The sequence below is a fragment of the Pagrus major genome, chromosome 22 (genome assembly GCF_040436345.1).
Source record: "Pagrus major chromosome 22, Pma_NU_1.0".
Classification (NCBI taxonomy): Eukaryota; Metazoa; Chordata; class Actinopteri; order Spariformes; family Sparidae; genus Pagrus; species Pagrus major.
The window spans coordinates 13,334,325-13,361,532 of NC_133236.1; the positions used below are offsets into that span (position 1 = coordinate 13,334,325).

General features: G+C 43.7%; 1 protein-coding gene across 1 annotated transcript in view; it reads right to left on the reverse strand.

The window, feature by feature from the left end:
- jag2b (jagged canonical Notch ligand 2b) overlaps positions 1-27,208 on the reverse strand; it is a 51,571-nt gene that overhangs the window by 8,774 nt on the left and 15,589 nt on the right. Inside the window, exons 3-18 of the mRNA XM_073493397.1 lie at positions 20,516-20,570; positions 16,072-16,329; positions 15,045-15,105; positions 11,500-11,630; positions 9,664-9,783; positions 9,137-9,250; positions 8,880-8,993; positions 6,809-6,922; positions 6,336-6,382; positions 6,045-6,218; positions 1,868-2,027; positions 1,609-1,770; positions 1,311-1,424; positions 1,033-1,146; positions 694-807; positions 114-230 (exon numbers count right to left, since the gene is read on the reverse strand). Coding sequence (XP_073349498.1) covers positions 114-230; positions 694-807; positions 1,033-1,146; positions 1,311-1,424; positions 1,609-1,770; positions 1,868-2,027; positions 6,045-6,218; positions 6,336-6,382; positions 6,809-6,922; positions 8,880-8,993; positions 9,137-9,250; positions 9,664-9,783; positions 11,500-11,630; positions 15,045-15,105; positions 16,072-16,329; positions 20,516-20,570 — 1,969 coding nt within the window. The remainder of the gene's footprint in view (positions 1-113; positions 231-693; positions 808-1,032; positions 1,147-1,310; positions 1,425-1,608; positions 1,771-1,867; positions 2,028-6,044; positions 6,219-6,335; positions 6,383-6,808; positions 6,923-8,879; positions 8,994-9,136; positions 9,251-9,663; positions 9,784-11,499; positions 11,631-15,044; positions 15,106-16,071; positions 16,330-20,515; positions 20,571-27,208) is intronic.

Consider the following 27,208-nt stretch of genomic DNA (forward strand, 5'->3'; position numbering starts at 1 on the left):
AATCCAACCCACAGTCACAAAGTAATCATTTTGTGTGGGTCAGAAGATACTGAAGTACTATACAGCTGAGAGCATGGTGACAGTTATATGCAAAGCTACATAGAGAAACGTACTTTGGCCGCAGGTTGGGCCTTCCCAGCCCTCTTTGCAGATGCAAGTGAAGGTGTCTCCTCCTCCCACACAGGTTCCACCGTTGGAACAAGGACTGGAGGCGCATGTGCTGTTCTTGGCTGTGGGAAGAGAAAGTATTAGTCAGACATCACAGAAATAGAGTAAACATCTACACAGCATCCTCACGCAGTAAATCAAAGATGACACAGGTTTTTGCAAGACAACACGACACTATAACGTCGCTATTTTCTCCTATTTTTCTTTCTAACCTGATTTTTACATATCACCTGAGGATCTTAAAATCTGTCTAAATCAGTAACATTGTAGAAACACATTGTCAGTAACATAAGGCTTGTAAAGAGTTGCTGATAGACTCAAAATTTTGTCTTGTCACTTGGTATGGATTTAATCCTGGTTCAAGCAAAACAAACTGACCCTCTTCCCTACAAGAATGATCAAATCTTTAAAATGCAGAATAATATCTGAGGCATTTTAAATTCGGCAAACCCACGTAAATCTGTAAGCTACACCATCAATCACTCGCTTCCTCGAACCTCGACAGACTCCATCCTGAGGCCTCACCTAGGTTGCATGTGTTTCCTCCCCAGCCAGGTGGGCAGGCGCAGCGGAAGGCATCCCCGTGGTCGTAGCAGGTGCCTCCATTACTGCAGGTGGTTGGGTCACACTGGCTCTCGCCTGGCCGGGATTACAAAGAAACACCGAGGTCACACACTCACACACCATCTTCAGGCGACTATTCATAGCATCAGTAAGACAGGATAGTTCATACGCTCAGTGCAGACATCATGTAAACATATTTCAGTTGTCAAAACATACAAAGATGTGTAGCGTAGTGAAGTTGGGGCCACAGCCGGCTCTGAACATAAACACACACATTAACACACAGTCCACATGACTCACGGGAATGGCAGGTCTTGCCCTTCCAGTTGTCGGCACACTCGCAGTAGAAGTCGTTCACCAGGTCAACGCAGCGCCCGCCGTTCTTGCACGGGTTGTGTCTGCACTCGTTGACATCTGATGAAGATTTATTGATTGATGATTGGAATTTTCCCAAACCCGTCTTTGATTTAGTTTAAAAAAAAAAAAAAACAGCTCTACCACAGAGATTTTGTTTAAAATGCTGCACAGACTGACTGAGAAGATGAATAACTGTATTTTGTTGGAGGCAAGGAACTCACTGAGGTCGCACAGTCGACCCTCCCAACCCTCAGGACAGAAGCACTGAAAGGAGTTCACTCCATCGATGCAGGTCCCTCCATTTCCACAGGGATTCTCAAGGCAGTCGTTGATATCTGGAAAAAGTCAGGTTAGATAGACAACATACTTTCAGCAGGCTTCGAAACATATTTTTACATTTTTTTAATAAAGATTTTCGGTTATTCTTTATTTTATCTAGTTTATAAGTAATTAAATCTTTATAAAAAGGTCTACTATACACTATGATGCAGTTGTAATCAATCCAAAGTCTCCACGTACTTTCATGACAGTAGATGCCGCTGAAACCCGGATCACACTCGCAGGTGAAGTTTCCGGCTGGCTGGCTGATGCAGCGTCCTCGTGGTCCGCAGACGTTGGAGGAGATGTGCCGCACTCCGGCTGAGTCGTTGGTTGCTATAGCAACCGTGCAGCTGTCAATGACTGCAAGACAAAAAATAAAGGGTTTCAAATCTGTTACTTTTCTTTAATTAAACGGTTTGTTTAATATCGGTTTATGATTGCAGTCGACTTCAGTCACCTTGACATGGGGTGGTTTGGCAGTCATCCCTGAGCCGTTCACACGTCTTCCCCTCGTAGCCTTCAGGACAGGCGCAGTAGAAGTCCTGGTCCATGCTGTGGCACTTGGCCTCATTCTCACAAGGGTTTGGATCACAAGCATCTGAAGGGAACCTGGAGATCTGAGGAGAGAAAGATATCGTATTTACATTACAAACAATATATACAGATCAAATTGAAGAACTGAAACAAATCAAGGTGTTTATATTAAAAATGGATGAAATGGCTGTGGGTTCGCCATTATGTGAGACACTATTAGTATTTTAGCATCTCTCAGCTGATTATTTTCATTTTCTAAAAATGTATTATTTATCCAAGCAAAGTTGTTGAAATTCTTATCTGACAATCAAAAAGTTTCACAAACTCGCATGTTAGAGATAAGCAGCACCAACACACTCCTTCACAAGTGCTGACTGACAACTACAACCCTCTCCTGCCAATGAGCAGCTCCACTGGATCAGATGGAGCTATGGTGACTTGCCAAAAGTCTCTCTGACAGCAGTTGTGGGAGGTGAGACGGTTTCCTTGTTATCAATCGATCTGAGCTGATCTTTGGCCACAGGCCTGCTACTGTAGACTGCTGCTGTCACACTGACTCAGTTCGCCAAACGTCATCACCTCACTAAAATGATTAGTCGAACAAGTGAAGCCAAATGAGCAATAGATAAAGCAGATCTAAAGTCTACGTAGGTGAGCGGCTTAACTCGGCTCAAGCCACCGCCACTGTTCGGAGCAAATCGAAAGTAAGTGGACGAGCGAAGTAAAGCCTCAGAAACTTTCCCTAAGCTCATCAAGGGAATCCACGCATTTGGTTTTACATCTCTGCCCTGCTTAATCTTGCAAGATTATTGTGAGACAGAAGCCTGGCAGAAGAAGGAGAGAGAGAAAGAGAAAGAGAAAGTGAGCAGTGAAGAGACAGAGAGCCCATTATGAGGGTGAGCGTTGACTCTGGTCCAACATCATGCAGAGACACAGTGAATATAATAAAGATAAATCATCTGTTACACCACCATGACACAGAAAGAACCCGACTGGAGGCCGCGGTGACATTTTTTACTGTTTCTACACGCTGCAACACACGGGTTGGAGTGAAAATCTCTCCGTCTATGTAAACAGACGCCTACTGTGCGTAAACTCTGAGATGCACCCCTTCGCCATTTAAGGTGCTGAAGGCGAGAGTTAAGAGTGGGGCGACAGGGTGGGTGAAGTCTGTGGTCACACTCAGTTTATTTTACTCCAAGTGTCAGGGCCAGATACATTTTTCTCTCCTCTCTATTTGTACGTGTGTGGTCAGGGGATCGTGTCTGAGGGCAAGAGTGGCTATAAATCTTCTGCACATTAATGTAACTGTTTGCACTGTTCACGGCAGCCAGAGGACGTTTTTCATTGTAGCAGACAGGTGGAGAATTTATTCAAACCACAAGGCGACATCATGATTTACTCGTGGTCAACCATAAAAACTACATTCTGCAATAGAGCTTTTAAGACTTTTGGTGATTGCTTGTACCGTTCAAAAGGATTCTACCTGTCTGCAGGAGATTTAAAACAAGTTCATTCTTAACCAACAAAATAGAAATATCTGATCATGAGGTCCATTTAGTAGCTGCTCTGGAGCTTTTTTTATTTAGTCATTACCTTCATTTAAACTGAAAGATCATTGAGGACAGGCCCCTCATTTACAATGATGTCGAGTAAAAATATACAAAAATAAGACCAAGTGTATGAATACAATAGGCAATATAAATACCATCCAAAATAGAGTCCATAATAGATACAAGAACAATCCAAATAAAAACAGGTGAGAACAGAAGCTGAATGGTTTGAAATCATGGATTTAAATTCACAAATTGGTATCAAAGTGTGTTTTATGTAGCTACGGGGTGAGTCCAGAGTTTACCTGTAGATATTCACATTTTTTAACACTTTAAAGACTTCCTATCATTCCTGACAACTTTATGAGAACTTGACAACTCCTGAAGATCATGGGAAGTAATCGAAAGCTCCAGAACAGCTACGAGACAAACCTTGCAGTGAGGTTATTTTCTCCTTCTTTTATCAATAAATCACTTTCAGGTTACACGTCTATGACCTTTCATTTCAGGAGGTGGAGGGGACGGTGGTGGAGTTACACACAGCTGCAAAGCCAGTGACACAGCGACACAGTTTGAGACTGCGCTTCAACATTTGCAAGTGTGAAACCGCTTCAGGGAAATTTCCAGCTCAGTTTGTGCCCGAACACAGCAGATATTTTTGAGAAGAAGTTGGGCCGTCTCCAGCCACATTTCTGGTTTGTGGTATTCTAAGTCAAAACAGGTTTTTTTTTTCCTAACCCTAACCAGACCATAAGCACACTGTTGCCACAATATGAAATAAAAAACTGAAGCTAAAGAAACTTCAAGTTTCAACTTTGTCTGTGGTTTGCAGAAATGTACTTTGCCAACATTTATTCTGGCAATTGGATTGGATATTTTTCTCTAAATAACAAATTTCAACCTGCTGGTGGCGCCAAAAGAAAGACGGTGTATTCACCAAAATCTTGAGGATACATCACCTGGGGATAATGAATGTCTGTACCAAATTTCATGACAATTGCAACAGTTCTTGACATATTTTATACCAAACTGAAGTCAGTAAAAATACAAATGTCATGTCTAGTGTGGCACAAAATTTGTAAACTGGCTTTGCATGATCAAGACAAGCATGTCACCTACTAAGAGAGTAAATGTGGCTCATTTCCACTGGGATTCAAGTTGTCCTTAATACTTCTGAAGTCATGGTTCAGATAAGGAACGGGCAAAAAACACCATTACACAACCAAATCTTCCCGGACTGGAGAGGAGACACTAATCAGAGAAATATGATGCTGGAGGCGTTGTAGTTTTGGCACCGCAGGGCAGGAATGTACACCGTGCCATAGCAGGCATCAGAGCTCAGTAGTATGCGGGCAGAAATCCAGCGTCACCTCATTCAGAGAGGCTTGTATTTATAGTAGAGATGCTAAAACAGGATTGGCTCCTGACCAGCAATGTCCTCCATTCAGGGCCCGAGAGACTCGGGGAAGTGTCGGTTTCCTCACTGCTAACCTACATTAGCTTCAAACACACACTTCAAATATAAAAGGCTGCAGCAAGGACACCGATATGTAATGTCTATACCAAATAAAGTAATCAATTACAACAGAACTCCCACCTGGGCTTGGTTTAGCGGGCTGATAACGTAAGACAACTTTTAGGCAGATCATAGCAGTAATTTGGCACACTGCGATGGACAGTTGGCTCAGATCACTGCTGCAATGACTTCTACAGCTTTGCAAGTCGCTTTGTGTCTATCGTCCAAATTCAAAGCTGCCAAGGTCATATTCTTTTCACCCCATCGTCATCATGGCATGCAGGAGTTTCAACAACATTTTCTTTAGATTGTTTGATTTTATTGGCATGTTTTTGCCATGGCAACTGAGGCCTAGCTCAGACTGCCAGCTCAAACTCGTTTTTGGCATATCCAGATTGTATTCCAGATTGATTTTAGGAAGCAGCAACATAAACACACGACACGAGATGTTCGAGAATCAGATCCAAGCCACATTTTAAGGTCGGGTGAAAAACGATTCAAATCTGATGTGTACAGATGCATCTCAGTCCAGAAAGTGTATTGAAGTGTCAAATTCAGAGTGATAGAGGTGGATCCGAACGACTGGGCAACCCATACAGATGTTGTTATGTCTGGACGTTTAAATCTGATCCCATCCCTTGCAAATAACAATGTGAAAGATCTGATTTAATCTGATTCGTCTGCTGTCTGAACAAAGTCTTGCATAGTTTAGACAACTGCCTCTGGGTCTGTATGGAAGTCGCTGTCCAAGGGAGCATCCTCTATTGCATTTCTAATGTTCTCTTGTCCATCTCCGAGACCGTCTAGTGTCTCACTTTGCTTGAGCAAGAAGTTTTAAAGCTTTGAACTTCCTGTCACAGTTAAGTGCTGCTCTGTTAACACAGTCTTGGCAGCTGTATTGAAAGTGTCCGATTTGTATCTGGTCCCCTTCTCAATTTGCTGAATTGACCTTTCATCTGCTGATTTCTTTTCTTAACAGTCACTGAATCTGCAATAATCCAGCGCTGTGAGATGTGGAACATGACACTCACCTCACACAGCTGTCCAGCAAACTCTGGTGGGCACTGACACACGAATCCGTCCAACACTGTGTGACACTGGCCGCCGTTCTGACATGGTCTGCTATCACACTTATTCCTCTGGATCTCACAGTGAGCGCCCACGAAACCTGGAGGACACAGGCAGTGGTGACCCCCCGGGCCCTCCTACAGAAAACACAAAAGAGGAAATGATTAAACTTTTGTTTTGTTTTGTTTGTTTGTTTGTTTTGTTTTGGTATGTGCAGCAGTGCAAAGTGCAAAAGAGCTGGGTGAAGCCCATACCTTGCATGTTGCTCCATTCAGGCACTGACCATGGCAGCCGTTGTTGCCTGAAGAGGAAGAAGAGTTGATTATTAAGAAGAACATTCAATTGTTTCCACGTAGGAATTCATTCTGGGGCCATCTTTCAGGTGCAGTCTACACTGTGGGATGTGCACAGATTGGGTCAAAGATTGGAAAAAGAAACTAGTGGAGCCAAGAGAGTGCCAGAAAGACCTTTAATAGATTGTGACTGGGCATGCATCGGATCCGGAGAGAGGAACTGGGCATGCAAGTTCAGTCATGATGGCACAGCTGCCAGCTGAGTTTTGCCAAGCAGAGAAAGAAACGGGTTACCACATGTGGGAAAAGTGAGTGAAGATAAACTACACCTAAGCTGCGTGTCCTGGAAGTGAGAGGTTTTAAAATGGCCAGAGGGAGAGGACACCAGTGGAAGGACAGAAATGTAGAAGTGACTTTTAAAAAGAAATACTGACTGATGTCACAGTTCTGTCCGGACCATCCCCGAAAACAGTCGCAGTGATATCCGCCAATCAAATTTTTGCAAGAGCGAGCGTTCACACAGGGCTTCCCTGCACACTCGTTTGCATCTGTAAAGGCAGGATGTAGAAGGAGACCGAGTCCATCAATTGAAACAAACCAAGGAGAGGACACAGAGAAGGAAAAGAGACCAGAAATTCAACCTTCGAAGCCTCGCTAGCGCCAAAATTACAGAACCAGCCCCATTTCTACTGCAGAATCAAAAGGTTGGAGCCATGTTTGAGCACACACTGGAGCCAGAGACTGTTTTTTAAATAATACGTTTTAAAAAATCAATTAACTTGTAGGTGTGCTCACTTGCATTTTAAAAGGGACATTCACAGTCACATAAACCATTCGTTGTATGTTGGTAAATGTAGGATCCAGTGTTTTTGGAGCTTGACCTTTTCTAGGGAGCAGAAGTCAGAACACCTCAGCAGCTGTTGATTCAATTTAAAATGATCTGTGAGTCCTGAAACTTCATTAGATCGCTGCACTACTCCTTCAACTTCTTTTAACTTCTTTTCAAGTGTTTGTCAAATACAGAATGATTCAACCTGTAGTTTATGGACACGTTACGGTAGGACAGTCTAAGATGTAGTAATCATCTTCTTCTCCTCCATCGGATTGTGTAGAAGCTGCGCTTATCAAATCAATAAAAACCATCTGGCTTTGCAGTATTGGCTGTATTACTTGCCCGTATCCTCAATGTCGGTCGACAGCCAATAATACAAATCCCGCTATATATTGTGCATCCCAAGAAAGCACATTTAGAAAGCTAGAAGCAGAGAATGTTCAGCATTTGTGACTGAAAAAAAGCTTGGTGTCCGGTGACCTGGGCCATAACCCTCATTACTCTCCTCCCCAGTAGTTACTGCCTTTGGTCTGTACTGTAAGCTGTCCAATAAAGGCTCAAAAACCTGCTGTTGCCAGTAAGCGAAACTATAAACCCATTTTTTTTTGTTCTGGCAGCAAATTTCAGTTATACACTGTGTGGCATTTCCTGCTGTGTGACAGATTGAAAGAGAATTTCTTCGTGAGCCCATATCACCGGGTCCTGTGTGGAAAACCCAACCATCAAGTCCTCTAAAAAGTGTCACAGCAAAGCCTCTGAGAAACGACCGCTGACAGTTTTCATCTGTTCGACGCGGATGAAATGTCTGCTAACAGCACAGCTTCTTCCACAAACGTTCAGCACATCCAAACACATCAAAAGTGTTACGACAAAGAAGAGAAAAAGCAGCGCTGCTCAAATATTCAAAGGAAAGGAGTGGGGGGGCAGTCTGCAGGGAGTCCTGCTGTGCTCACTCACACGCGCACACACACACACACACATACACACACACACACACACACCTGTCTTCTCTCTGTAACCCTAAACTACACACACATGCACACACACACTCACACAATTGCCAGGTAAGACAGGAGGCCAATGGCTGCCTGTAAGCCGAGATCTGAGCTGGTAAGATGACACTGAACTCTTGGGATCTCTTTCCTACCTTCACCCTCTCACACACATTCACACACACACACACACACACACACACATTCACACACACACACACACACACACAACCCAACTTTGTTTACCGGTCGTAATCCATTTCCTGGCTTCATGCCGGTCACGTCCGCTTCTCGGGATGGCAGCGATATAGAAACGAATGCCACCGCCGGCGACAAACAAACAGCCGGATATAGACTCACTCATACGGTGGCTCATAAAGTCATTGACAAAAAAAAAAAAAGAAAAGATCCCTGCAGCTGCCAGCTCGTCCAGGATATTGACAGCTTGTACTCAGGCCACGGTGCTCAGGTTGCTGGTTGAAAAACACAGTTATCCTGAGCAGCGAGCAGTGCTGTGTGTCTCTTAAAGGTCTTATTTGTTGTAACAGGAAAGAAAACATACCTTCTGTTTGCCAAAAAATCCTGAACACAGGAAATCCTTTTTTTTTTAACAACCTCTGGTGAGAGGTGCACGAACAAAGTAAAAATGTGCGTGTGTAGGTGTAGTTATTGAAAACCTACCTCTCTGGCAGGTCTTTCCCTCCCACTGTGGAGGACACACACACTCGAAGCCGTCCTCCAGGTCGATGCATGTTCCACCCTGAGCACACGGACTGGAGGCACACTCGTCCAAATCTGAGAAAACACACACACACACACTTTGACTCAGTCTCCTCTTCTTTCTAACCACATATGAAGGAAGTGTTGGACTTTATTTAGACTTTGAGAAGCAAAAATTCATCTCCAAATGAAGATAGATCCGTAGTGCAGCGACTCACTGTTGGCACAGGTCGGACCCTCCCAGCCCGGAGGACACTGGCACTCGAAACCATCGGGAACCTCGTGGCATGTACCACCGTTGGCGCATGGATTGGAAACACAGGCGTGCTCGGCTGATGGTAAACAGAGATGGGGAATGTTCTTCAGTCATTTCCAGTGAATGATGTATGGCATCGTTTGTCAGTGCTACATATAAAGTGAAGCTGGTATGTTTTGAAGCTGCAATGTTAAGTTGAGTAATCACTTCTCCGATCGCTGCAAAATGAATCAAACATTTGCAGGTTCCAGCTTGTTAGATTTAAGGATCTTTGTCATTTATTACAAGGATGTTGGAAAAAAGAAGCAAGGAAGACAGTTTTCAGATTTTTGGGCCGTTTTTAAATAATCTGCAGATTAATCGATAAATAAGAAATGATAAGTAGTTGCTGCTCTAATATGTTTTGATAATTTCATTCATTGCTTGCTATTAAGAGGGAACATTGTGTACATGGCATAAGGCCCGTCTCGACTGTGGCTTCTCTCTCACCTATGTGACAGGTCTTGCCCGAGTATCCCGGCGGACAGGCGCAGTGGTACTCGTCAGGCTCGGTGTTCATGCAGGTTCCTCCGTTCAAACAAGGCTGGTGGCGACCGCAGTAATTCAGATCTGGAGGCAGACACAGCGAGAAATTAATTCAGTGCTGGACCAAAATTTCCAAATTAGATCTGAGAAACGGCACAACATGAATTCATCCATCCTGCCTGAGTTCTCCGCAATAAGGACTCTGATCTCTACAGTATAACCCCTGCATCTCTGCATCATGATGCTAAATATGCAGCTTTCTCTGACCATCTACCATTAACATACTCTGTTTCTTATTTACTGTGTGATGCAATGCTGCCACATAAAGTGCTGAAACAAAGTTAAAGATGCTAGGCAGGTTTTTTTAACCAACTTTCAAGAAAACGGCAATTAATTTGCATTTCCCGAATGTTACGAGTTGGGAACAGTGACTCACTCGACTTGACCCAAAAACCGCAATGAAGTCATTTTGTAGGTATTCTTAATGGTATTTTAGAGTTTGTAATTTCCTGGAAAACAATAAAATTGCTGATGACTCATTCTTCACAATACTAATTTTGCATCCAAAAAACGGTCACTTCATTTTTTGGATGCTGCCATGGATGTACAGACAGAAGGATGCCTCTAGAGCAGAGTGTTTCTGGGTGCCGGTCTTCACAGACCATCTACATAAAGATCACCCTTCATGGAGGTGATGACATTTCTTAACTGAAAACCTGTGCATGCAAAATATAATGGGAAAAATATCAAAATCTGTTAAGAAGTATCATCTTGTAATTCAAGACAAAAACAAACCAACACCATCTTTTTAAAGGGGGCATCAGTGTTTATTGGTCTCAGTAATGAAGATAAACTCCTGTAAATTCATATCTAAGACCTTCTGAGAGAACCTTCAATGTCAGTCACATCCGTGCCTTCAGACTTTGTGAACTGGATCGACCCTGTGAGACAGCTCTTCGCTTGTTTCACCATTTTATCCTGTCGGTGCCGGACTTTCCCAGGAAGCTTGCAGGAATCTTTACTCAGTGTGGAGCACCAGCTGTCAGCTTTGACAGGAAGCACAGAGTGTTTTCTCAGCCCCTCTGCTGCTCTGCATTATGATAGAGCTTTTACAGTATTTACAGAATACAGCCAAGTGGTTTAGTTTCAGCCATCATTCAGTCAGAGACTTTTGTCTTGTACATTTCCATGTACAGAATGAAGTAAACCTTATTTGATCCCTGCTCAGCATCCTCAGGCTAAAGGCCAGGTCAGCCTACAGGCTGGTAAATAAAAGAGCAGGGATCTGTCTCCACCGGGGATCTTAGGACCCATTCTCATCCCCCGAAGAGCCCTCAGTGACGAAGGGATGTGGGGGGATCGAGTGTCCCTGCTACTGCTCAGATCTCACAGGCAGTAAAACTATCCAGCTGCTGCTCCTCAGTCAGAGAAGAGAGAATTTGGACCTTGTATAAAAGGTATGTTAGCTCTTCTAATACATGACCACATTTTTATGAAATGATCGCGCTCTAATCCTCTCTGAGATGGCCTTTGGGTGACTGGACGTGATAAAATTATAAACTTTTAAACTGAATATGCCTGCACTGCACCTACATACCAGAGCTCAGGTGTTGCAGTGTTTTACGTGGTGATTTGATGCTTTCTCAGAAGTCGTTACTGCTGCATTTCTTGCTAACCCGTTACTCATCAAACACAGGAAAAGTATAGCTTGTGGCAACGTGCAGAATGAGAGCAGGGACTCTTGCCAGCCTCTTGAGTGGGAGGTGATGAAATAAACACAATAAATAAACTTTTCCATACCTTTATCGCACAGTAGACCACCCCAGTTCCTCTCGCAGTTGCACTGCCAGGGGATGTTGCAGGTCCCATGGACGCAGCCAGGATAAAGCACGCATTCATCACAGAATTGGCCCTGCCAGCCGTAGCTACACCTGCGAAACACAGATGCCAAAACACGACCATAAATCAACATCTCGAAGAATCCATATTTCATTGCCTGTTTTGTTTGTTTCCTTGTTATTTCTCTTACACAATCGTTCCCTAGACCTCTGTATTATTAGTAATCAACGATGCCGATAACAGATATTTGGAATGATATGCATTCGCAGTAACAATTAAAGTCTTGGTGCCAAAAATGGAGAATAACCAGGGCTTGAATGCAACCAATTATTGTACCAATTATTGTACCGATACTTTGTACTTACACTCCACTACATTATGGGTTCTTCTTTTTACCCAGCTTAATTTAATTAATAACTGAAGTCACAAGTTACTTTGCAGATTCAGATTACTCAGTGTCGATAGGCTGTTACTCATGACGTGTAACTAAACAGCCTTTTTGTCATTTATTTACTTCTGTGGCAGAAAATACCAATAACGGGAAAAATGCCTAGTCATGTCATCATCTTTAATTATGAAAAAAACTAACATTCATCCAACAAATTTATTCTGGGGTCGTTTCATAGGCCTTCAAAAGTATGACAAATCATTTTCTTATCATATTATTTATATCATATCGGTAAGTATTACCAGTCGAAAAACTTAGCGATTATACTGATTTTGTTGTGCACAGTTTCCTCCTTCTGTTGTGGATGTAGCCAAATGAAATTAAGTCAAAGAAACCAGATTTTTAAAAAAAACTTAATTTCTGACTCTCTCTTACAATCCAGTTTTCTGAGAGATGACTATCCTGGGTTTTTGGGTCCAGTGAGAAGCTGCCACAGAAAGCCAAGTTCTTCAAATCCAATTTATCTTATGCACGATTAAAAATAATAAGAAAACAACATTTATGAGGAAGTCTGTGGGAGGAAGAACTTCTGATGAAATCTATTAGGCCCTGGTTCAGCATTCTGAGCTGCTGAAAGATGCAGAAGGGATGGAGAGAGTCTGTTAGCGGCTGCAGCGAGCCTTCGGATGCAACCTGCCCAACAGTGGAAACACACCTAATACTGTATCTGCTCTTGCGTCAACCTATCCCACGGCCTCCAGCCAACTAATCTTAGTTGAGGGTGACATTCCAGGGCAGGAGGGTTAAGAATACTTCCAGCGGCTCCCGTCCTCGAGTTGGAGTCTGGGGCTGAGGGCTACGAGGGTGGCTACAGTCGCTTGTGTGCGTCTGTGTGCGTGTCGATGCAGTGTATGTGTGCACACGCCTGCAGCTTCATGACAGCGCTCGGCTATTCCGAGGCGGCGGTGTCGTCGAGCCAGCTGTCTTGTCAATTGACGGCTATTTTGAGGCTCCTGCAGACGGCACCGCTGTCTCTCTGAGAGACCTTCAGACATCTCTGCCATTCTCAGGCTGTAAGGGGGGGTTGAAGGGGCATCGGGGAATACTTGGCATGCTTCTTCCACTGTATATGATTAGCTTCAGAGGGTCTGACAGCAATGCAGCAACAACACTAACAGAACTTTGGCAGGGTGACTCGCTGACTGCTTTTTAAGCTCGAAGGCATCAAAAGAGGCGTCCCGTGGTTTAAATCTTGGCCATACTGATATCACGATCACTCTTAAAGCCCTCACGGGTGTAGGCGTGATGTTGGAATGTCAGAGAGAAACGCTCAGAGAGGTGGAAAATGTGTTACATTGCTTACCCAAGTGATTCTTAAGACACGGCAAGCCTTTGACAAATGTGTCAGAACAAGCCTAACGTGCGCTAATAAAAAGGCTCAATGCAGCAGCGTAACAACAGGCACGTACCAGCTTTTGTGTTTCTTAAAAGCCTGTGGCAAGCGGGGCAAAGCCCATAAAACTGGGAATGAAAGGAGCTGGCGAGGGATTGTAATGCCAGCTTTCTGTGACCTGAGGCTTCATTAAATTCATGCCACTGCAGGAAGATTCTTCACCGCTGCTCTTCTATTCATGTCACCTTTCCTGTTGACTGCGACTTGACATTTCAGAAGAATAAGGTGCTCCCCCCGGTTGTCTGTCTGCAGACCACTGATCCGGGCAGACACAAAAAAATGTGAAGCAGTTTCCTAAAACTGGTCATCCCCTGTTATTCCTCGGCTCCGAGCCAAGTGTCTCTTTCCATCTGGCAGGTGGGAGGGACGGGGTTTTACAAATGACGACGGGATGTAGCACATCCTGGAAATGTGGACCTATGGGGCCATCCTACGTCACTTTATCTAACTGTCGTTTCCACATTGAGAAATGTACATAACACAGTGGGATATTCATTTCCTCTCCTGCCCCCTGCCCTTCAAGGAGGACTGCAATGCGGATGGGGAGGGGATATGACAATTCCCGGCACGTTTACAGTGGTCAAATTCACACACCAACGACTCCCTTTTCTTCGGTCCGAGCCGCAGAGAGCTGATGAGACGCTTGGTATTCTGCGGAGGATTTCAGGTGGCTAAAAATACAAAGAGGCAGGCGCGGCGTTGCCCTTCTCTTCTGAACCGAGGTGGAGATGCCCACAAGGGAAGAAAAAGGCTGACACAAAAAAACAACAGGCTACGACAAGTGAAGGCGCCTCTGAAATCCATCGTTCCTTTGTCTTTCACACATTTAGCTCAACTGCTGGTCTGATTTTGGGGTCTAACATCACTGCAGTTGCCTTCTCAGTTGTTACAGAGGCCACCTTTCTACTACAAACCAAAAAAATCTAACTGCATGTACAGTATGAAGAAGGACTGGGTAATATATCGGTATACCGATTTTGGATGTTGTTACTGTAAATCATCAGATATAAGTGTGTTTACCTTGTTTTAAAGGCTGCGCTACAGTAAAGTGATGCACCTTCTGAACTTAACCAGACTGTTCTAATAGTTGTCTGTACCCACTTAGTAATTATATCCACATTAATGATGATTTCTTAATGAAAAACCTCACTGTGTTAAAGGATAAGTTCACCAAAATACTAAAATGCTGTCATTATCTACTCACCCCCATGCCAATGGAAAGTCAAGTAAAGTTCAAGTAGAGTCTACAAAACTCTTTTGGAGTTTTGCAGCAAAACAGTGCTGCAGCATTCTCCTAAATACCTGAAGTACAGGGGGACTTGTTTGAAAACGTAAAAAAATACTGGGAAAAAAAGTCTTCTACAGTGAAAATTCAGCTTTAAACAGGGTGTACATAACGTCTTTTGGGAATCTCTGGGCTTCTGGAGACTTGGATTTTGTCGGGAAATTTTATACTTCTTTACAGTTGTATTTCTTCCGTTCCATCGGCATGGGGTTTAGCAGATAACGACTGAATTTTCATTTTTGGGTGCACCATTCCTTTAATATTATGTCAAAGAAATGTAAGAAATGTAATCTCTTTCAGGATAATAGCAGGACATCAAAAGAAGTAAAGATCTGAACAGGCACATTTCTGTACATGAAAGATATTCATGCTTATCTTACTTGCATACTCCTGGGACAGGGCAGCTGCCATGTAACAGGTTGCAGCCTTGCTTGCAGATTGCTGAGAAAAAAAAAAGAAGAAGACAGAGACAAACAATTTCAAAGGTGTGATTTGAACTCCGCTGGGAGACATGTCTCATTACATTTCTTCCCATAAAAAGAGATTATTCTTTGAGACGGAGGACCGGAGAGAAGAAGAAGGGAGGCGACGACACGGAAAGGAGGGAGGAGGAGAAGCTCGTTTGTTTGCCATCTTTCTAACAAGTCCAACAAGACGTGAGAATTCATGGCACCCTGACCAGGCGAGGGGGGCGAGGAAGGGACAACTTTATAGCTTACATGTACAACACCCCCGCCCCCCCCCCCTTAAAAACAACCCAGACCCTCTCCTCTCCCCCTCCTCTTTTCAACCTTCGTCTTCTAAGGTCAGTTGGGTGATTTATTGAGGCCCCCCACTCTCTCCGACACCACCCACAAGCACGACCCGACGCTCCTGCATGTTAACATCGGCAGGCAGAGCAGTGCATTTCTACCAGGCGCTTTAAAAATGGCACTCGGACGATGAATTTTAAAGAAAGATACATTACCGTTACTCATGCTGTTGTGCACTTTTAGAAGAGACACAATTAGGGCAGCGCAATTAATCGAAATTGACGCAAAACTGCAATAAGTACAGGCTGCTTTCATTGACATAATGTGTGACAAACGCATTATAATGAAGTACTGTGGTGCTGCAGAGATGTCACGGTCTACAGATCCTGTTCTCCAGATGTCTGACAATCAAGTTAGTGCAGTGTATTTAAGGATTTAATGACAAAACTTCATGCCTTTAGCAAGTAATCTGAGCACTCTGCACACTACTAATCGATTCATCATCGCAGCTCTAAAAAGTAGGTCACAGTCAGGTCAAAGTCTTCCTGTGATGCCTGCAGTTGGTCGGCTTGGTGGATTCAATATGAACAACATAACATCAAACTGTCTTCACGAAGTTTAACAGTTATTGTGGATACCAAGTCTGGCAACTCACCTGTCCTGCAGTCTTTGCCCATCCAGCCGTCCAGGCACACCTGAGCCCCCGAAGGCTCGCAGCGGTAGTGGCCGAAGTAGTCGTCACGAGGAACGCACAGCTTGTTGCACTTGCTGCTGTAGTAGTTCTCGTCACAGCGCACTCGGATGCGGTAGATGAGGCGAGCCACCGGGCCGTCGTGCAGGACGGTCTGCCAGGGGTCACCGGGGTTGATCATACCGGTGTGAGCGTTGCGTTCAATCAGCAGCTCCCCCTCATCTGAAACACAAAGCAGACGAAGACAAATCAGTTAGTCGAGTGTGAATATTCTGTCACGTACATAATTTATAGGGCTGTCCTGAATACCCTTTTTAGCCTCTTGGGCTTCAGAGCTTTGGTAGTAATCAACAGCGAATATTGAAAGCTTGGGTTGGGAGGAGAGAGGGTTGAGAATGACTCATAAAGGACTCATCCAAATCCCAAAATTGATAACTGTATGTACCCTTCAAACAAATACCTGAACAGTCTAATAATCAGGTCCAGCCACAGAAATGTACAAGTAGTCCCTGAAATCTGACAAATGTGAGTCCATTTTGAGGGGAAAATGTATTTCTATCGCAGTTTTTGTCCTTTTGGTGACAGGACAGACATGGAACAGCGGACTACATAGAGTTCTTTCCTAAACAACTGTGGTTTTCTCAGTCTTCCCCCCGAAAAACAGTCAAACTAAACCACTGCATTTAGTAAGGAGGATAAAAATGTGTTACCTTAAATCCGATGTGGAATCTCCTTTATTCTAATGTAAAGTCACTCCTTCTTAAGATAAAGCAGCGCATTCTTATTCAGCAGACAGACGCTTTGATATCACATCGTGTGAGCGTGTGTGTGAGTGTGCGTGCCTGTGTGTGTGTGTGAAAAGTACCCACTGAATTTTAAGCATGCAATTGAAATTCATTGACTGCAAATTGATCCATTTTCTGGCGACGGCACACATCACCGCTGAGCTCTGAGCTCTCTGTTCATGCACTGTCATGTCGGGAGGTTGCGACCATTTAGCCTCTCGCACACAAACACTCGCATTAAATAAGTTGTGTGCCTCCGTCTGGCTCGCTGCAGCGCCGGCTTCCAGAAAGAAAGCAATCTTTATCGCAGTGGGATCGAAGCTGGCAAACAATCTCTATGGAAATAGGGGGTCTGTGATTTCCTTTGCTCCGGGGCTCTGGGCTGCAATGCACCATGGACATTTTGAAGTGAGCAAGCAGGGAACACACACACACACACACACATACACACACACACACACACACACACACACACACACACACACACACACACACACACACATACACACACATACACACACATACACGCACCTTCCTCTGCTGGGGACTGACACAATGTCAGACAGAATTAAGCAACAATAACAGAAATAACCCCCGGTAGTTGCCAGATAGAGAACAATGGGCTCCGGGCCCAAGCCGGGCTCTGCTACCTCGGTGTCTAAACACTGAGCCCGGCCGCCCAGTCCACTCAACTTCCTGCTCGATAAACACAAGGAAAACAGCCGGCTGCCTTTCCTGAGGACACAGGGGGAAGGGAAGACACGCACACCGGACGACGTGACGCTGGAGGAGAGGAATCTCAGTGACAGACCAACACAACGATGGGCTCTTACGTAGGACCAGATATGATGAGGCTGCTGCTGACTCAGGCCGGAGAACAACTTCCAGTGTCCAGCAGAAACTCACCGTCATGCATTTCAACATTTTATCTCACATGAAGATCAGCTCAAGGTTTTATTGTTCTGCCAATCCACAATCACTTTATCTCCTCAAGGTCAAGTACTCTTACTAGTTAACCAGACGACAGGGACAGAAGCAAGGAAAGAAACATGTTCTTGAAACTGACTGCTGCCGTCAAATAACAAAATTGTTCATGTAGGCAATGGTGAAAATATAACATGAGACATAACGTGCGCAGGTCTTCCAACACTTCTGATTTTTGCCAGTGTCTCCCTGCTTTTAACCCTTCTCCCGCTGTGCTCCTGATTGGTAATTTCTCCCGTTAATCTCTGGATTTCAAAGGGATTCAAATCAAATAAGTGTTTCTCAGTTTCTGTTCACAAGGAAAAGATCTTCCCCGATGTATGTCACTTCTACTGCCCTCACTCTTGCCCTGCACTCTGCTGAGTTTGTCACTTGAACAATATGAAACAGATCTCAAGAAGAAGAGATGATGACTGACCTTTTCAAAATCGTGGCCACAATCAGAAATCCCATGTATGTTTTTGACAACAGGTTCAATATTTAAAACATGGAGAGGTGGAATGAACTGAGCACTCAGATTCCTGTTTTGTCTGGAGGAAACTGGTGGACATCCAGTCCTCGGTGCTACTGGATAGCTAACTAAAAACCACATCAGTGAGCTTGTTGTCTACATTGCTACAGTATGAAATAAAATGCCATGTCTACAGATAATGTTACTGCAGACGAGCATAACATGCCACAACACGAACCTGCAGCCTCGTCTGAAGGCGTTTAAGCTTCTCGCTCGATCCAGTGACAGCTCAATCACTAAAGAGTGGTTCATATTGAACGTATACTACTAAACCACACTCTACAACGCCCTAAATAACCAATAAACACACTTAAAGCAGATAAATAACTAAACGATGTAACTACGTAGCCTACTCAACCACAGTAGACGCACAAAAACAAACAGGCCACTGACTTGTTAATACTTCATCTGTCTCTGTTCAAGCAGCACTCGAACATCATTCAGTCAAGTAAAAGATATCTAATAAGGTAACCACTGTTACCTTTCATTACATTCATGATGACAAACATACGACGGGCTAAAAAAACTGCCTGTTTTTAGCAGGTTTAACCCCATTTTAAGAATCTGCATATACACTAATTTTGGTTTAAAAGTGGTAATCCAGTGCTCTCATGCACATCTTTGACCACGACCCATGAAAATTAAGCTCTGATTTTCACAGACGAAATGTTAGTGGAGTGACGCGTGTACAATGACATTACATATTGCGCTAAAAATCAACATCATGAGCTTGACCTGGCAGGAAAAAGGCTACGATCTCTGCTGCAACTCGTTGTGACCTCACAGAGGTTTGCCACTCTGATCAGACTCCCTTGTGATCCTCCACAGAGGGTGAAAGGAGCACTTGTTCCACACGTTTGTGTTTCTTGAACCCATGACATTAAGGTTGAAGTCAGCTGATGTCTGTGACCACACAGCAGCCTCAGTGTGGCTTTCATACAGACCCTAGAAAGAATGAATGAATGAATGAAATCTGTTTCTCTTTTTAAATCAAATTTCTTCTACATTTAGGCTTAAAATCAAAAACGGAGGGCTTTCCTTGCTCTTATCTCTGGAAGTGCCGGTAATGTGTCTCTTATGTCTTGCATCCTTTCACTGGAAACATCTATTTTGCCGCTTTAAAGCAGTTTGGCTGAGACTTGAGCGCGAGTAGCTGGCAGGAAATCAATTAGACGGTTTCTCAAACAACATTAAGGCCTCACATCCATCAGAAACATCAAGACTAATTACTGTAAACGCGCACAATTACTGGAGGCCCACATGCAGAAACACAGTCTAATCAAAGCGCTGTGATGTCAAAATCTATTTCTTCTCCATTGTCTGCATTCAGGGGTGGAAGTGGTTTGATGTTATGGACAAAACAGGATGTAATGACCTCACATAAATAAAGGAGCAAGTTTAGACTGGGGGAGAACAGTATGGATATATAACTGCATTCATGTACACAGTGGCATGCACAGAAATGTACTAGATGCTTGTGAAAAATGCCACCGTGTCCACAGATCAAAGCCACGTCCACACATACAGACATGGTCCTCAATGGGTCCTCTTCCTCCCAGACTGAGCTACTGCTCAGACGGGAAAAAGGGGTTGTACAGGAGTCCACCCAGCGGACATAACCAAGGGAAACAGGATACAGCTGGTCAGAAGTGACCGCCAGAGCCAACGTATCGGAGGCGAACCGAGGACTATATTCTGTATGAAGCATCTTGAGGAGCTACAGTGTAAAGTAAAGTGTTGAAACAGAAATTCAATTAAATTTCCATTTACGACTTGAGACAAGGATTCACGAAACGCATTTCAAGATACGAACATGAACCCTCTCGATGTAGAGCTGACTTTAACCGACCATTATTATTTACTACATCTGTACCAAAAGATGGAAAAGCCAGAGCAGATAATAAATGACACCCAAAAATTTTATTAAAAAAAGGACGTCTTCTGCTTAGCTGGTGCCCCAAACAGCTTGGGTGCTGCTCCTCAGCCTTATAATGGTAGGATAGTCTTTATGCTTCGACTTACTGGTAGAAATTTTACCGATAATCCTTTTTAACTGCCAACATTTATCTTCATCTGCAACAGTTTATAGAAGCCAAAGCATTTAGATGTGTGTGAAGTTTAGACTTACTGTTGCGTGTGCCGTTGTCCCAGTCCCAGGCCTCTACGATCAACGTGTACGTCCGCTGGAAAGAAAGGAAAAGAGAAACAAGTCAGGCGAAATTCAGACAAAATAGCAAGCGGCTCCTTAGACTGGCAGCACTATAGGTGGGTCAAAGCCTGTTTTAGCAAGTCATCCTGACACTAACCTGGCCACTAACAGTACGGACTTAAACAAGCCAGCAGCTGTTACCTTTTTGGCGAGTACTTAGCCATTTTAATGCCAGGGCTCCATTTTCCAGTGGCACCATCGCTGCATGCCGAGGTTATGTGCCACCAAAGACCATTGTGATGGGTTTAAAGAAATACAAACATGCAGAATGACAATGGTTATGCTAAGACTAAGCAGCACAAAACTTTCCAACAACATGAGGAAACACAATCCCCCAGACAGAAATCAAAAAACAATGCTATTCCAGTAAACAATGTCTCAAATGACCTACAGGCTCATTGGTAGGTATGATACGACCACTATAACCAGTCAGAGCTCACGTGTATTCCAACATTGCCATTTGAGCATGATAAGAAACTCAGAAACATTAATTTATGCATTTCACCCAAATATTAAACAGAATATATACCATTTACAACATAAAGGCATCCTCTGAATGTTAAATGTGTTTTATCACTCAATTTGCTAAATCTCAAACAATAGTTGCTGATGACATTAATAAATCATGATGCCTTGTCTACTCTCCGCTGTAAAAGAAGGAACATTTAACAGGCCTTTGTTATTTTGTTCCCAAATCCAGATTCACAGAGAAGTAAACATTACTGATAATGACAATGAGTTCATTATAATGTGGATTATAATTTTAGCCAGTCATGCATCTCTTCTACAACCATCAGCTCTCTCTCTCTCACACACACACACACACACACGATGCAAAAATCGATTTCATTGCTACGACAGAGTCTCATATGCAGCCTGGGTCTGCCTGGAGGTACGCTCTCGTTACGCTGCCAATGAAACCCAATGATTCAGAGATAAAAGAGCAAGAAACGTTGAGTAGAACTGTGGGAAGAAGCCAAAAGAAGGGAGGGAAAACAAGGGAAGAGCACCAACTTTCCCTCTGGCTCAGTTTGCAGTGTGATTATATGAACCTGTATGTACTCCTGCTGGCCTATCAGTGAAGCTCTGCAGCTGTGATACAGAAATCCTGGCAACAAGAAGCCACAGCATCGAGATGCGTCACGGTTCAACTGAGGCAAAGGCCACAGATGCATAAAGATAGTCGAGGTACAGGTAACAAGTGCAACAATGTTCAGGTTTTCATTTTGCTGAATCACAACATCAAATGATTTCAGAGTACTTCATTCCTCTTTGAGACGACTGCTGATTTGCAGCAATAACGATAAGTCAGTAACTGAGATCGAACGGTTATATTTTTGGGTTTGCTGGCTAGTTTTGAGGCCTGGCAATAACACCATTAAGATCAAATCTGGATGTTTTTTCCATGCAAAATGCAGGAACTATAACTATAGGACTATAAAATATAAAAGACCTGGTAAAGCTGTGATCATTATACATATTCAAAACAATACACGTTATTCCACACAACCATGGACTGTCAGCGCTAGACGCTTCAGTCTAGTCTGTTAGCAGATGGCTGGCTAGTAGCTAGCATTAGCAACCTGTCTACATGGCCAGGACCGAAACATGGTTTCACTTCTGTAAGCGGCAACATCATGGTGACTAAAACCACAACTTGTCAGGGTATCAAAAGCAAATAAGCATATTTCCCAAGATAAACCTTTGACATGCGTTTAGTCATCATAGCCATTGACTGTTAGCAGCTGGGTGAATCTGATCCATGCACACAGTAGTCACCTGACAGGATTGCTTACCGCTGGCTAGTACTCTTCTTTTCTGAAAAACCACCTATGAAAGCCACTTGAACCTTTTTTTCCTCCTTCACTTCTAATTTTAATCCATCTCAGCTTTCCTGTAACACGATCAATATATTAAAACGAAATAAAAAATGTTGAGGTTCTTAACCGTGTTTTCAGGAAAAATAAAGCCTCAGCAGGTATGATGTCCATTAAGAAGGTCACTTTGCCGATATTAGCTGTGCGAGACGAACTCTGCCTGGCTTTGTCCTTGGTTGTCAGACAGTGAGGTAAATCAGCAGCTAAGGGGATTATCTTGTTTTACTCCAAGTTATGCTTTACAGTTGACCGGTGTAATAGTGGTGGTGCATTTAGTAAAGAGGTTTACCCTGTGCTGAAATGATTAGTTGATTAACAACATTTTTTGCAGTTTTGCTACTTTTTCCTGGTTTTTCTTTTTTTCTTATTTAGATGGTTTTGGACTGAAGTTGGTTGATTCATCTTCTACATGATAACATTTTAACAATTGATTGGTTCTACCTGGGATCCCCAATACTACTGCACTGCAACCAAGCTGCAACAAACGATTATTTTCACAATTATTTGATAAATTTAGTCTATAAAATCCCAAAAATATTGCGAAAAATAATCGTCAAGACTTTTTCAAATTGCTTCTCTTGTCCAACCAACAGTCCAAAAACAAAAGATTCTTCATTTACTATCATATATGCAATTTTTTGTAATTTGTTTGAAAAAGTGACTGAAATGATTCATCGATCATCTAAATAGCTCACAATTTCATTTCTTTCAATCGAGTAATCGATCAAACGTTGCAGCTCTAGACTCCAAGTACACAAGCTCCTAAATTGACAAAATGTAATTGATACTTTATGGCTATTTATTTGGGGATTGTTCTTAAAAAGTATGAAAAAAAAATGTAAAATTCTGTGGAATGATGTAGCAAAAATGTGAGCACTCTGCACAGCTGACACTGGTTTGAGTAAACATGAGCAAATACACACACACAGACACACACTTATACACACAGATGGAAACTAACCAAGCTAACCAGCATCGCAGGAGTAATCTAGCTGGTGTGCTGTAGGGCACACTGCTAGACAACCAGCTGACCTAAATAACACTCATTACGTCACCACCAGTGACAGTTGTAGTAGCCACAGAGTGACTGCTGTGACCTCTACTGTAATGTCACCGATAGGACGTTGGCCTGGAGGGGGGGGTGGTACCAAAGAAAAATAAGGCAAGTATTCAAGGGACTTGCGGTTGCTTCAATGAAGCGGGAAAGAGAAATCACAGGGAGGGGGATTGGAAAATGTGTGTGTGTGTGTCGAGTCTGTGTTGTTGATCTGGGGGACCAACAAGCTGGTAGGCTGGTTGCTGCTGGGCTGTGGGATTAAGTAGGCTTGTCTGGCTGTGGGTGGTGGTGGGAGGAAGGGGAGGGGAGTGTTATTGTGGAAGACCACGGGTGACAAGAGAAGGGGATGGAAGATGACAGGATAGGGGTGAGCTAAAGGGCTCGGGTCGGATTTTGAACATGGGGGGTACAGCGGTGTGAGACTGTAGCTACCAGTGAGACGTGAGAGGACGAAACTAAGCAGGGGTAGGGGAGGAGAGGGGTAAGGAAGGAGCGAGTCTGGGGGTTTTGGTGGAGGGCGATGCTCGTGCTGCTGTTGCCGGAAGCTCTGCCAACCCGTCCAACCTCAGACGCACAACAGATGCAGCCTCAAAGATGGATTATTTGACATGAACGTGGATCATCCCACGACATGTAGCTCGGCTTCTGACCTTTCCACCCGTTGCCCCTCCCCCCACCACAAAAGGGTGGGCTAGCTGCCCCAGTCTGAGCATGTGGGTAGGTGTGTGCATATGCCAGTGCATACAAGAGGAGCCATGAGTGGCAATGCATGCATTAGTGGCAGGAGATCTTGCAACGATGCTTGTACCGTGAGGCTATGCAAAGAGCTGCAGACAAACCATGGTATCAGGGATCAGAGAAAGAAGAGGCGGCCATATTGTGACCTCCACCGTTTGGGTTCATCTAAAATCCAGGCTTGTTCACATGCCTACATGTTGTAAACGTTTCCTGAGTCAGTGTATGTTTGGGTTGAGCAAAGCCACGGACTAGCCTGGTTTCCCACAGACCATCCCAGTCTGTGATTAGCTGGATTAAGTGACAGCTGCCCAAATGGTTGGAACAAGATAGATGGATGGGCAGGGGGATAAAGGGGAGGAGTGGGGGAGGGAAGGGGGAAAGGCTACTGAACAAAGACCCTTGTCCCAACACCATAACTCACCCCCATCCCAATCAAAACCATTGTCCATGAAGAGACACAGTCAGCACGGGGACAATTAGTGTCAGCATGTGTGCTACTGAGCCTGGGCAGGACAGTTGCACGGGCGAAGTCAGAAAAAGTTGCCTGATCTTACATCCAACTGTGCTACAATGCAGAAAATATCCTAATTTCATTACCTGACGTTTGTCCTTAACTCTTCAACTACATCCGACAGTGTGAAATACTTTATCCGAGACTGCGAAGAATCCTCTGTCAGTCAAATCTCCAAAACCCTACCCAGCCCTTCCCCTAATGGATTAGAGGATTTACTTGGAGAAATCCTAGTTTTCAAGTCAAGAAGGGGGGCATGGTGGAAAAAAAATTGGATGTTTGTGTGTCATGAATTCGAGTCTGTGTTTGTGCCATCTTTGCATGGCATGCCACAAAATTAACCAAAACTCATCACCTCACTAAATACAGGTAGACTCATTCAGGTCATCACAAAAGGCTGTTTTGCTGACGTCTGGGGAGAGCCACAGGTGTAGTTTCCCACGCCAGATGAGAGGTGGTCATTGGAATAAAGAAGGGACAGGGAACAGAGAGCGGTGGCAGTGGGAAGTGGAAGCCGGGGCAGGTTGGGGTCACTAAGCATGGGATCTGCACGCTTCTTTTTCAAAAGATGAGGTCAACCCTCTGCATGTGGGGCGATGTGCATGTTTGCATTCGAAGAATACTAAGAATGTGAGATCCAGGCCTGGTGTGTAATCCCATGCAAGATCCCAGTCTGCCAACAATTCGGCATCAATGGAGGGGTGCGTCTGCATTGTGGATGGGAGGTTTAATTGACTCATTTCTGCCTCTTGGGGAAAGTTGGGAGCTCGAATGCTGATTCAGCTTTGAGAGGAGCTGTTTTTTATGCCTTTCATGCAGCACAGATGTGTTCTCCCCTATAAAAACTCTCTGTAACCTTGAGCTATTTCTGTTCCCATGTCATTGAGAGGTGACCTGAATGTCCACCTCCCCTGTTCCTCCACGGGGAGTTCCACTGACATCTCCTGATTTATTGCCTTCTGATGGGACATGAGGTCATCACGATTCATCCCGTGGCCAGTAATCGCTGCATGTAATCTTCATTAATCTGTGATGTCAATCCCAGCTTTTGGTTTTACTAGGGCTGAGTCTACGCTATTCCAGCAAGGGCATAGAGCTACATCGTCTCTGCTGAATAGGAAGGGCAGTGGGCACAACAGCATGTAATGCACCTTCTACCTTCTTCAGACACAGATCTTTGGAATTACTGATAAAAATATGGATGAATGCCCACTGTTAATGGGCATTAACGGATAAAAGCCATCTCTATATATGAGGAATATTATAATGAAAGATGGGCCCATAAAATTAATCAACTCTGAAATGTTCAGACGCATCTTTTATTCTAATTAGTCATTAAAACTAACTGGAAGCGAAATAATTTGGTATCATTAACTCCTAATGATACTGATGGTCATTAACGCATGACACTGAACAGGCTGAATGTCTCCAATTTTTCATTGGGACTAGAGCTTGTTTGGGTTTTCACTTTGGGGTCGGGGGAGCAGCTTCTTCTGATCATCCTCAATCTGTTCGGAGGCAAGGATCAAAGACCTCCGGTGGTAAAATCCTTGCGAATGTGGCGATGATGTTGGCAGGCAGAGACGTTGGAAGGCTTTTGACCCTTTTCGACATCCATACCAAACCCATGATTCCTGGTAGACAAAATCAGATAATCAATCTTGACTATGTGGAATCAAACCATTAAAATGTCGAACATAAAAGGATATTTAGTCTTGCTCATTAATATTCCACTTTTCTACTTGTGCCAGACGAATGAATAAAGCCAAGGTAGTTTGAGCATGTTTTGATACCATTTGACATAAAATTGTTTTGTTTTTCATATTATTGCATCCTTAGGCTTGAGTTAAAGTTCCACGATAGAATCAAAAAGATGACCCATCACAAACTATTGAACACCATCACGCTCAACATCTTAAATTGAAAGTCTATGAATTTCTCCATTTGTTTCATTAAACACAACATTGCAATAAAGATAGTTTAAAGAAGTATACATCAAATACCAGGACCTCTATGATTTGTCTGAAACATGGATTGTGGACGGCTAAAATCGCCCACCCCTACATACAATCTCAGTTTCCTTTATAAAACACCTCACATCAACTTGCCAGAGACTCTTGAGTCCCCTTGCAGTAAGACGGGCCCTGCATTTACCAACTTCATCGATCATTCTGTAGATTACTCTTCTATTGAACGCTAAAATTAGGACAACTTCAAATGTATGTTTTTGTCCAACCAACAGTCCAAAACCCCCAAATTTTCAGTTTATAATGAGATGGGACCTCCTTGAAATAAGTCGTGCTTGAGGGATTTTTGGGCGCACGTGCAACCAAAATAGTTGCACCCTGGAGCCCTACTAGGGACTCCTCACATTTGAAAAAGTCTTGAAACACTGATTGTTTGGCTGTTTTTGCTTGACTGAATGACAT